The following is a 12,500-nucleotide window of genomic DNA, read 5'->3' on the forward strand; positions in this document are numbered from 1 at the left end:
CAGCCACTCAGAGCATTCACCATGGCATTAGTCGCTGCTTGCTTGGAATGCAAATTTTCATCCTTGCTTATTTTGTGCGAGAGGGAAGGGGTTGGGGGGAGGGGTTGTAACCTTGCTTTTGCCTAAACTGTGGCCTTTTTTGTTGTCAAACACAAACATGAGCGTATCAGAATAGTTAGATACACAGTATGTACGTGTTTGTATGTAGGTATGTATAATATAATTATATGTATGTACATGTGCCTCTCTCCCTGTGTGTGTGTGTGTGTGTGTGTGTGTGTGTGTGTCTCTCTCTCTCTCTCTCTCTATATATATATATATTAGTATATATTTCATATAGAAAGGACCATGCAGGCCATGTGGTTAGAGCTGTGGGGCTTCCATTCCTAGGGTCCTGGGTTTGAGGCCTGGCTATGTCTGTTTGGTTAAGGGTTTAGATTTTTTTTTCAGAATTCTCAGATCAACACATGTTGTACATACCTACTAGTACTTTGAATCCTCATACACTGGCAGAATATAAAAATATCGCATTTTATACTGAAGATCCCATCATCCATGTCAGTATTCAGTGGGTTACGGAATCATGAACATGCTCAGATTGCACACACCCTGAAAACGGAGTATGGCTGCCAAAATGGTGGAGGAAAATTACCATACATGCAGAGTGAATGTGGGAATGGCAGTCCGGGGCTGTGTTTTTGCAATGGTGATCTTGGCAGCATCAATTTTTTTTTTTTTTGCATCAAGAATTTTCCAATGTCTACACCTGTTCCATTGACATAAGGGCAGTTGTGAACTGTAAGCAAACTGGGCGCAGCTAGTATGTGGCCTCCTGGCTACCTTACATTGATGGTTCCCTGTGGACTGAGACATACGAACCAACCTGGGTGTGGTTTTGTAATTGGAGACTTGGAATGAGCGGCATAGGCGTAATGCCACTGAAATGGTGCAGATGGACGGACATCACAGGTACAAAATAAAAAAAAAAAAAAGAAAAAAAGGAAAAGAACTGTGGTGCAGTGAGGATCATTCATGCAACCCGAGCAGCCCGTGGAATGGGAAAAAAACAAACAATGAGGAAAGACAGAAGCAGGAAGGGTGGAGACGTCATGATTGTGTCCCATATCAGTGCCCACAACTTCCTGGTACCTGTATGAATTGTCTCCTGACTGTAAGCGTGGGTTTTTTTTGAGTTTTTTTTTCTTGTTTTTATTAAAACTTAAACTGCCTGGAAGGAAAAGGCTTTATCTTTATGTGCTCACAGTCACAGTATCTCCCTAATGTCACAGAGTGAATGAGAAAGGTTGTATGTCTGTTGTGGTGCACCACAAAAGTTCGCACACGCAATCAGATGACTACATGCATGCACACACATGCACGAACACACACACTCATGCACACACGTGTGCATACCCACACCCACATGCGCACACACACACACACACACATGCACATAGGCACACACACACACATACATACACACTGAGATGCACACACCCAGATGCACACACACACACACACACACACACACACACACACAGACAAACACACACACACACAGGGACAAACACACACATCTACGCCCACCCCCATCACTACATTACAATAGCAACATATACACATTTGCAAGCTGCATTTAGTGATTTACAAAGCTGATAATCAATTCACATCAGCAACTTTTCCAGTAATCCCAGTATTAGAAACAGCAGCTTGCAAAGGGGCCATGTCAGGGCTGAATACCCCTCAGATCTTAAAACCAAGTTGAAGAGAACCCAAAATGATGTTAAAATATCAATTAAGAATATCAAAACATCAATTAAAATAATCAAAAACACCTTTTAAAACAGTGTTAAAGAGACCAATTCACCCACATGTTTTTCAGTCCTTGTAAAAATTTAAATCAAGTTAGAAATATTGAAACAAATAATAATGCTAATATTGTGTATTTCATTGGGGGGGGGGGGATAAAAATATGACAGGTCAAGGGTCCTTTCTGGGAGTTTAGGGCACTTTCCATAAAAGAAAAAGTTACACATTATACAAACCATTAATGACCACTCTTTCTCTCTCTTTAGTATCAATTACAACTGTCTACATGGATTTGATGATGATAACAACAATGTGGCTTTAGTCATCAGGTTGTCGATACTAATGACATATTTCTCTTCCCTCCCCCCCCCCCTCTCTTATCCATCTGTCAATGTGTGTGTGTGTGTGTGTGTGTGTGTGTGTTCTTTATCACATTCCTTCTGCATGACTTATGTTTTATTTTTTCTTCTTTCTTTTTCCCCTTTCCATTAAATACGTATGTGTTATTGTAACTGATGTAGATTAGCAAGGATAGATTGGAAGAATGGGCCTTGCCTAAAATCTTAATTCTTGAATAAAAAGCGTTTTGAGTTCTGAGTTCTGAGTTTTCTGTCTCTCTCCCCATTCCCTTCCCCCTCTCTCCTCCCTCTCTCATTCCTCGTACATGCAAAGTGAATTGGGAGGCATGGGGCAGTGTTAGAGATGTAGAAAACCAAGATTGCTTAGAGATCTGTTCTGAAAAGATGGGAGTTTTTAGTGAAGAGCGAAAAGGCAGAGATGGAGGCTGATGATGCGGAAGGTGGTTCCAGATACAGGAGAATCCAAGGGGAACATCCAGGAAGCACACATGTACATGTATACATACATGTACACACATAGGTTATGTTATTAAGATTCACTGTGTGTGTTGGAACATATTAATCATTCAACTCTGTTCTGGTTTACTTTCAACCATCGCCTCAGACACGTCTTTGTGTTCAGTATGTTAATCGTTCACTTCTGTTCTGATAATATATACTTTTAGCATTTGCCTCGGACACGTCTGTGTGTTCAGCATATGAATCATTCAATTCTGTTCTGGTTTATTTTCAGCCATTGCCTCAGACATCGTTTTCGTGCCAGGATCCCGCATGGAGAGCGGATACTCCGAGGACCCTTGTACGAGCAGCCTGCATCCTCCCCGTTCCCCTGGCAGTCACACACCCCAGGACAGTGAGGATGAGCTGGACTCCCCTCCATCCACCGACGTCTCTTATGACGATGTGAGTGGACACACCCATACATGCCTGAAACTGGAGTATGGCTACCAAAAGACACGCTTGCTTGCTAACATGTCTATCCATGCATGTACACGCAGGCAAGGGCACACACACACATGCGAATGCAGATACACACACATTCATACTCACATACATACATGCACAAACACATGCTGTTGTGAAAGAGCTGAGTGGTTAAAGTGTTGGACTTTCGATCTGAGGGTCCTGCGTTCGAATCCTGGTTACGGCGCCTAGTTGGTTGAGGGTGGATATTTTTCTGTTCTCCTAGGTCAGCAGATTTGCAGACCTGCTAGTGCCTGAACCTTCTAAGTGTGTGTGTATGTATATATGCATGCAGAAGATCAAATAGGCATGCTAAATATCCTGTAATCCATATCGACCTTTGGTGGGTTATGGAAAAAAGAACATACCTGACATGTACCCGTGCCACCCCGCTCGAAAGTGGAGTATAATTTCCTAAATGGTGGGAGTGAAAATGGTCTTACACATGAAAGCCCACTCATGTATATGAGGGCATATGGGAGGTGCAGCCCACAAAAGAAATATAAGAAGAAGATGCTGTTGCAAGAAAAAAAGATTTTAGAAATCTGTACCATCGTTCATCATTCGTTTTTTCTTAGTACTGATAGATATAGCCATGTGCAACCAGCTCAGTGTCAAGATGTTTTCTTTCTTCTTTCTTCCGGTTTCATTTTTCTCATTGAGTTTCTCAAGGAGGTGTCACTGAGTTCAGACAAACCAATATGAGGAGGAATTTTTGTTTAATGTCCCGTCACACATATCGGTGATTGAAGACATTTTGTTAAAGTATTTATGAATACATCTGAGTATTATCGGTTAGAAGGGGTGGGAGATGTGGATGAATGGAGGGTTGGGGGAAACTGGGAAAATGAGGGTAAAAATGTGGGCGAAATTTGGAAGAAAAAACCCCCCTCTAAATACAGTTACAGGAAATGACTTAAAGGACTTCGTAAATATGATAAATATACGCTACACCACATCTGCTACTAGTGCTAGCCAGTGCGCTTGTCAGGTCTTGAGTACATATATTTGTGTGTCCACCAGAGTAGATTTCTTCTACAAACTTTTTGCCAGAGGACAACACTTTTATTGCCATGGGTTCTTTTTCAGTGCGCCAAGTGCGTGCTGCACACAGGACCTTGGTTTATCATGTCTTCTGAATGATTAGACATTCAGTTCGATTTACCAGTCACACTTGGGAGAAAGGGCGAGAGGGGGATTTGAACCCAGACCATAACGGACACTGAATTGGCAAATAAGCATTCCATACAAACCTACCTTCCTTCTTCAAATCATCCTGTCAGCTACTGGTCTTTCATGCTGCTGCCTCGTTTTCTGTCCCTCTCATATCATTCTTCCTTTCTTTCCAAACAGTCTGCACATTTTAGCATCTCAGTGAAACTGAAACCAAAACCTTTCCTTCCTTCCTTCCTTCCCCTTGATCTTTCGTATTTTTCTCCACACCCCCTTCTCCCTATCAAACCTTTCAATTCAAGCAGTGAAGCCACACATCACTGCCTAAGTCATGGGGACCTGGGTGTTGGTCCTGTACAAATGACAAGAAAGTCCCTGTGGACGGATCGTCCGCCCATCGCAACCAGGAAGCCTAGAATCAGGCAGGAAAAGGGTCTTGACTGCCACGCAAAATGTTTCGACCCCAGTGTGGGAAATCCCACAGCTTGAGCCAGTTAAGGCTTTCCCTACATTGTCTTTGTGTGTGTGTGTGTGTGTGTGTGTGTGTGTATTTGTGTGTGTGCTGTGTGGTGTGTGTGTGCGTGGTGGTGGTGGTGGTGGTGTGTGTGTGTGTGTGTGTGTATGTGTGTGTGTGTGTGTGTATGTGTGTGTGCGTGTGTGTGTGTGTGTGTGTGATAAAGAACGGATTGTGTCCCAATGAGGAAGAAATGTAGACTTTGCCTTTTTATTGTAGTTTTTTTTAAATATATTTTTTTTATAGATAAAAAAAAACCAAACAAACAAAAAAAACCTGGCAGTGTCCACTCATGCAGTGATTTTAGAGACACTTAATTACTGAATTTTAAACATTTTTATTCTGCTCTTCAATTGGAGAACGAGGATGTTTTTGACATGTGCTGGTTTTTTGTTCAGCGCCGTGCTGGTTAAAATAGATGGTTAAAAATAAAAAAAAATATTGCTAAGTTTGTGTGCTGAACAAAGTGGATGGAAATTCATCTTTTCACGGAAACTTCCTCTTTGAAGGGAGTAAACAGTGCATCCCACATGCGGATCTGTGGTGTGCATGCAAGAATGCATGCTTCTACATGAGCATGATAACTCACATGTACGTGCCCATCTGCATTTCTGTACTGATGCAAACACACCTGCACGCACTTTCCCTAGGGATTTTTCCTTCTCTTTCTCTCTGTTTGTGTCTCTCTCTCTCTTTCTCTGTCTGTCTGTCTCTCTTTGGCACACTTTTATAGTGACTGTGTGAATATTACATGTAATTGCACCTACAAATTCAAACACATGCAAACACTAAAATGACACACATTTTCACTTATTGGGACGCAGATATAGACACCCACACCCACACCCACACACCGTCTGGTGTGAATGTGCACTTACCCTCTGTTGACAGTTCTTCCAACTCAACCCCTACCCCCCTCCCACACACAATTTTTAATAAACACCAACAAATCTACCCAGTAATAGAGAGAAAAACAGAGTAAATGATTAAAAAACAACAACAACAACAAAAAAAAGCAAAAAAAAACAACAAAAAAAACAACAACAAAAAAACAACAACAACAACGGCAACAAAAACAACCAAAGACAAGTTTCAGGGCTAAAATAATGTTTTAAAAAAAACTGAATTAACAACAACAATGGAGATAACACCAGACAAGAATCCTGCACAATGCAAGCAACAAAAAATGGGGACGTTTGTGACATGTCCTGATACTTTATAGCACTGCAATAAAGTTCAAAGTTTGAATAAACAGATTTTAAACTTTTATTTAAGCAAAGACTTCCTTTTTTAAGGTAGTAGACAACATGTCACACGTGTGAATCAGCACGTATGTCCTGCTGAGGGGATGTTTGCTGCATGCGTGCAAGCATGCATGCATCATTGCATGCATGTTACATGAGCATGATAGTTTGCTTATGCGTGTCTATGTGCGTTCCTGTTTTCACTTGTTTTCATTTGGCCTCAGTTTCTCTGTCTGTCTCTGCCTCGGTCTCTCTCCCTTTTCAATATTTTTGAATGTGCAAGTTAATAAGTACTAATATTTTCAGATTACAGTGGTACAAATCATCTGTTCAGAACCCCCCTCCACCTACGCCCCCACCCTCCGCTACCCCCCTCTAAAAGAACAAGCAATAGAAATTAGAATAAAAACCTAAAAAAAAACCCCAAAAAACTGAAGCAACAATAACAACAAAAGCAAAAAACAAAAAACAAAAACAAAACAACAACAAAAAAAAAACAAAAAAACAAAAAAAACAACAAAACAAACAAAAACAAACAAACAAAAAAACAAACACAAAAACAAAACAAACCTGCAAAGGGTCAGAACTGTTATCATGTCAAACAACACTCCTTCAACTTATGTTTATGGCTTTGTTTGTTCATCTATTTCATATTTGTTCATCTGTTTATTGTTTTTATTATCAATACTTATATTTATATTTATTTGTTATATATCATACAGTACAAAAAAATACAATACAGTACAATACAAAACAACACAATACAATGCAACACCACAAAACACCGCAACGCAATGCAACAATGCAACGCAACACAGCACAACAAACCACACCACACCACACCACACCACAACTCAGCACACCACACCACACCACACCACACAAGACACTGCAGCAGAACAGCACAGCACAGCACAACACACACACACACCACACCACACCACACCAAACCACACAAACAACACAGCACAGCACAGCGCAGCACAACACAACACTGCACAGCAACGCAACGTAACGCAATGCAATACAACAACACCACACCAGAACCACACCACACTACACCACAACACAACACACCGAACCAAACCACACCACACCACACCACACAACACCACAACAACACACCAAACCAAACCACACCACACCACACCACACCACACCACAACACAACATAGCACAGCACAGCACAGCACAGCACAGCACAGCACAGCGCAGCACAACACAGCGCAGCACAATACAACACTGCACAGCAACGCAACGCAACGCAATGCAATGCAATACAACAAAACCACACCAGAACCACACCACACCACACACCACACTTGGCTGGCTCAAGCCCTGACAACAAACACACAGGGTGTGCACACCGAACGAACAGATAAACAGACGGACTGTGTGCAGGGTGACGGGGTGGACACTCCGGTTGCCGTGGCGTCTCCGCGCGACAACATGCTGAAGATGCGCCACCTGCTGGTCTCCAGCATCCTGGAGACAGAGAGACACTTCCTGCAGCACCTGGACATCCTGGTCCATGTGAGTTTGGGTGGGGTTGGGGGGGAGAGAGGGTGGAGTGGTGGGGGGAGGGGGAAGAGGGTGAATGGTGGAGGGTGTAGGAGGGGTGGAGGAGGAGTGTGCAGAAGGGGGGAAGGGTATAGGGGACACCTGGAAATCCTGATTCTTGTGAGGTGGGAGCTGAGTGGGTGTGGGTGTGTTTGTCTGTCTTTTTGTCTGTCTGGCTCTGTGTTTGTGTGTGTTTGTTGGGATAGGGATAGGGGTATGCAAAATTTATAAACCCCCAGCAACAAATGAATAATATAACTTCTGTGAAGTGAGTGTCAGTGGTTATGTTTACTCCTTGAAGTAGATTTTACTGTGTAACGCTTCACTGGTTTTTGATGGAGACTGATTGTGGGTTTTTTTGGGTTTTTTTTAATATATTTTTTTAACGATTTTGATGACCTTAAAATGTGGACTTTGATTACATTTGTTTTCTTTACAAACATAACCTTCACTGCAAGGAAAAGAACAAGAACAACAACAAAAAAACTGAACAACTTCTGGTTTCTGTGGAATGATTCAGCGCTTATAGCTTTTAGAGGCGTTTGATTGGCTAAGAGCGGACTGGGCAAGACGGGTCGTCTTTTCACTGTTAGCCACGCAAAATTTGGCCAAGCAGAGCAAACCGATAGGCCTAGTTTGCATCAGTTTGACATGGTAAGTATATGTATCACCAAACATGGAGTATAATAAAAACTCCTCCTTTCTGCAGTACAAGAGGATGCTGGAAGCGTCGTGCAAGACGTCCCAGCCAGTCATCAGCACGGAGGACATTGAAGCCATCTTCAGCAACCTCCAGAAGCTGCAGGAGGTCCACAAGGAATTCGTGGACGGTCTGCAGAAGAGGGTCGACGACTGGTCGCCTGAACAGACCATTGGTGACGTCTTCAAACTGCTGGTGAGCGGTGAAGAATATGTTTGTCACTGAAGACGAGTTTGACCTAAGGGCAGTAATCCCCTTACTGTTTGTGATCGCCATTTATATGTATTGTATTGTATTGTATTACTCTGTCACAACAGATTTCTCTGTGTGAAATTTGGGCTGCTGTCCTTGGAGAGAGCGTGTCGCTACACTGAGAGCCCCACCCTTTTTTTGTGTATTTTTTTTTTCTGCCTGCAATTTTATGTTTTCTTATTGAAGTAGATTTTTCTACATAATTTCGCGAGGGACAACCCTTTTGTTGCCATGGGTTCTTTTACATGTGCTAAGTGCATGCTGCACATGGGACCTCAGTTTATCATCTCATCTGAAAGGCTAGCGTTCAGACCAACACACAGTGTCTAGTGGAGGAGGAAAAAATACTGGCGTCAATGGTATTCGAACCCATGCTCTCAGATTCTCTCGCTTATCAATTTCGTTGCTAAACCACTTGACCAACACTACACATTTAGGTAAGCTGCTCCAGGACTTAGATATGGGACACTTCTTGCCAAATAAATGAACTGTCAAGTTTCGCTCAAGTGTATTCACAGTATTGTCTTGTCTTTTTTAGTATGAGTGAATATCACAAGTTGAGCCTTGATCTGTAAACCCTGCAGCATTTACAAGATTCAACACCATACAAATGCTTTTGTTAATTATTACTCATTATTGTATGATAGTCAGTTGTTTCCGACTATGACCACCAGAACAGCAGAGGAGGCAACTGCTGTCCCAACTATCTGGACTAGAATTTGACAGAAGTGGAGAGTGTCTTGCCCAAGTTACATCCCCAGGCCAAGAGGGTTTTAGGACAGTCGGCGTTGGGATGGTTCCCAAAGGCCAACTAGCCCCCAAGGCTGCAGCACTAAGAGCCAGTGCGATCTTGCCTCATAGTCCTTCACAAAGCTGTAAATGACTTCACACTGAAATGGAGAAACCGTTGATCATACAGCTCTCACTTTGCTGTTGGCCCAACTGAAAGCTTTTGTCAATCTGTGATATAAACTGAGCGTTTGAACTTATTCATTATTGTTATTATTGTTATTATTATGATAATTGTGTATGACTTGACTTGACTTGACTTTATTTATTGTCATAAAATCCCAAAGGATTAATAGACACAACAAAGAACAAAGGGAACAAAGAAATAAGCGGTCATCTCATACACATGCACTGAAATACATAGTTGGTGAGTGTTTTTTGACAGTCATCACTGGTGAATAAATCATTTGGTTTTAGGATATTGTTATATATTTCTCAAGAGATCACATTTGATTGATGATCATACTGCTGTACAGTTGTGATTAGATGGTTTCGCAAATTATGAAATAAGATACACGTATCTATAGAAATGTATGTGTGTTCCCATGCAGGTGGTGATGTTCCCACACTCCGGGGAGTACGCGGAGAACTACCCCACAGCCGTGGCCACCATCCACAGGTGCTGTCAGGAGAGTCCGCGCTTTCAGGAAGTGGCAGAGGTATGTTGGGGTGTGGGGGGTGGATTGGGGTGTGTTTGTGGGTGTGGGTGGGTCTGGAGAGAGAGAGAGAGAGAGAGAGAGAGAGAGAGAGAGAGATGCTCTGTGTGTGTGTTGGTGGGTCATTAATTTAACATCAGTTCACAAAAGTGATTTTAGACACTCTGTGTGTGTGTGTTTGTGTGTGTGTGTTAGTGCATGCATTTGTATATATATATATATATATGCCAGTCATGTGTGTCAGTGACCTTCATGATGGAGTCGCATGTATCTGCTGCAGCAAATTGTGATGACCACCTTGGGACAGAAGGAGACACCTAGCCTGGAAGGTAAGCTGACGTTTACCTTCTTACCTACCCATCTTTTTTTCATTTTCTTTCTGTTTTTCCTCTCATTTTACGCCTTCTTTGTTCCTTTCTTTTGTTTTCAGTCTTCCCTTCTGTTGATTTAGAAATAACAGTGTGGCATTGATTAGAATGCTGGGATCTGCATGATATACGACCACAGACATTTACCAGTCAGCTCCTTGGATTTCTTAGTCTGGGACATCCTTTTTAGACACTCCTCAGGGAAGGAAGTCAGTGGTTTAAACTTGATTGAAATTTTTGGTGGTATTCAGCAGCTGTGATTTCAGTGGGTATTCAGCCTTAAAATGGCCCCTTTGCAGTTGGCTGGGCAGTAAGCAAAATGGTTTGATTTCAATTTGCAATAACGTTTCTTTTATTTCCTTAGGTTTTTTTTCTCTTCTTTTTTCCCCCCTTTGATTATGTAAGAATACAAGAAAATGTTTTTGTTAGATGGTGCCTATGTTGTTCTCTGAGCATGTATGCATGCCTCCCTCTGTATGTGTGTGAGTGTGTGAGTTTGTGAATCAAAATCATTGTGTGTGTGTGTGTGTGTGTGTGTGTGAGTTTGTGAATCAAAATCATAGTCTGTGTGTGTGTGTGTGTGTGTGTGTGTGTGTGTGTGTGTGTGTGTGTAACAGAGTTGAGGAGGCAGGAATGGAGAGAAAGAGACGAGACGGTCACAGATGCAGAGACAGACAGACAGAGAGAGAGAGAGAGAGAGAGATGAAAAGTGATGAAGAAGATGAGAGAAACAGGAAAGAATGGAGGAGCATTGGAACAATTTAGCCAAAGCCACAGCATCCCCTTTCTTTCAGTTTGATGTATTCATGTTCTCACCCATCATTATTTTGTTCGTTGTGAACAGGGGCACTTTTCAAGCCAGTGCAGAGAATGCAGAGGAACTCTCTGGTGCTGTTTGTAAGTAGACATCTCTCCTCATGATCTTTATGATGATAATTCCTCCTGCTACTACTACTGATCTTTATGATGATAATGACTACTACTACTGCAACAACTGCTACTACTACTACTACTACTACTAATCTCTATGATGATAATGACTACAACAACAACTGCTGCTGCTGCAACTACTACTACTACTACTGATCCTTATGATGATAATTACTACTACTGCTACTACTACTACTACTGATCTTTATGATGATAATGACTACTGCTACTGCTGCTGCTGCTGCTGCTGCTACTACTACTACTACTACTACTATACTGATCTTTATGATAATAATGAATACTACTACTACTGATCTTTATGATGATAATGACTACTACTACTACTACTACTACTGATATTTATGATGATAATGACTACTACTACTACTACTACTACTACTACTATTTCTGTTTACCGGGTATTTACTTTTCCCCAGGATCTGATCAAACACACCCCGGAGGACCATGAAGACTATGGAATACTGAAGAAGGCTCTTGACTTATCTCAGATGAACCTGGAGAATTTTGGAACCACAGTGGACCTAAACAAGGTAATGATTGTGGAAAAAACAACATCCAACCAACCAACCAACCTTCCAACCAACCACCCTTGCAAATTAATTGTCACTGTAGTACTTTGCAATAGTTTATTGTGTTAATGGTATATTTTGTCAACAGTGATATGTCGCTGTTGTACTCTGCAATAGTTTTATCGTGTTAATGGTGTATTTTGTCTACAGTGATATGAACTGTGGAAAGTTCTGGTGATGATGATATTTCAATATAAAATATAAAACCTTCAATACAAGGGTAAAAAACAGCCCTTCCAACCACTCACCCTTGCAAATTAATTGTCGCTGTAGTACTCTGCAATAGTTTACTGTGTTAATGGTTGTATTTTGTCTACAGTGATATAAACTGTGGACAGTTCTGGTAGTGATGTTTCAGTTTCAGTTTCACTTTCTCAAGGAGGCGTCACTGCGTTCGGACAAATCCATACACGCTACACCACATCTGTTGAGCAGATGCCTGACCAGCAGCATAACCCAACGTGCTTAGTCAGGCCTTGAGTGCATGCTTACATATTTGTGTACCTATGAAAGTGGATTTCATTTTTATGTAATTTCGCCAGAGGACAACACTCTCGTTGCCATGGGTTCTTTTTCAGTGCGCCAAGTGCGTG

General features: G+C 41.8%; 1 protein-coding gene across 1 annotated transcript in view; it reads left to right on the top strand.

The window, feature by feature from the left end:
- Positions 1-12,500, top strand: part of LOC143274737 (uncharacterized) — a 58,307-nt gene that overhangs the window by 19,469 nt on the left and 26,338 nt on the right. Inside the window, exons 2-8 of the mRNA XM_076578647.1 lie at positions 2,902-3,071; positions 7,464-7,595; positions 8,332-8,517; positions 9,915-10,022; positions 10,300-10,348; positions 11,232-11,284; positions 11,755-11,868. Of these exons, the coding sequence (XP_076434762.1) occupies positions 2,902-3,071; positions 7,464-7,595; positions 8,332-8,517; positions 9,915-10,022; positions 10,300-10,348; positions 11,232-11,284; positions 11,755-11,868 (812 nt within the window). The remainder of the gene's footprint in view (positions 1-2,901; positions 3,072-7,463; positions 7,596-8,331; positions 8,518-9,914; positions 10,023-10,299; positions 10,349-11,231; positions 11,285-11,754; positions 11,869-12,500) is intronic.

Source organism: Babylonia areolata, chromosome 29 (assembly GCF_041734735.1).
Source record: "Babylonia areolata isolate BAREFJ2019XMU chromosome 29, ASM4173473v1, whole genome shotgun sequence".
NCBI lineage: Eukaryota > Metazoa > Mollusca > Gastropoda > Neogastropoda > Buccinidae > Babylonia > Babylonia areolata.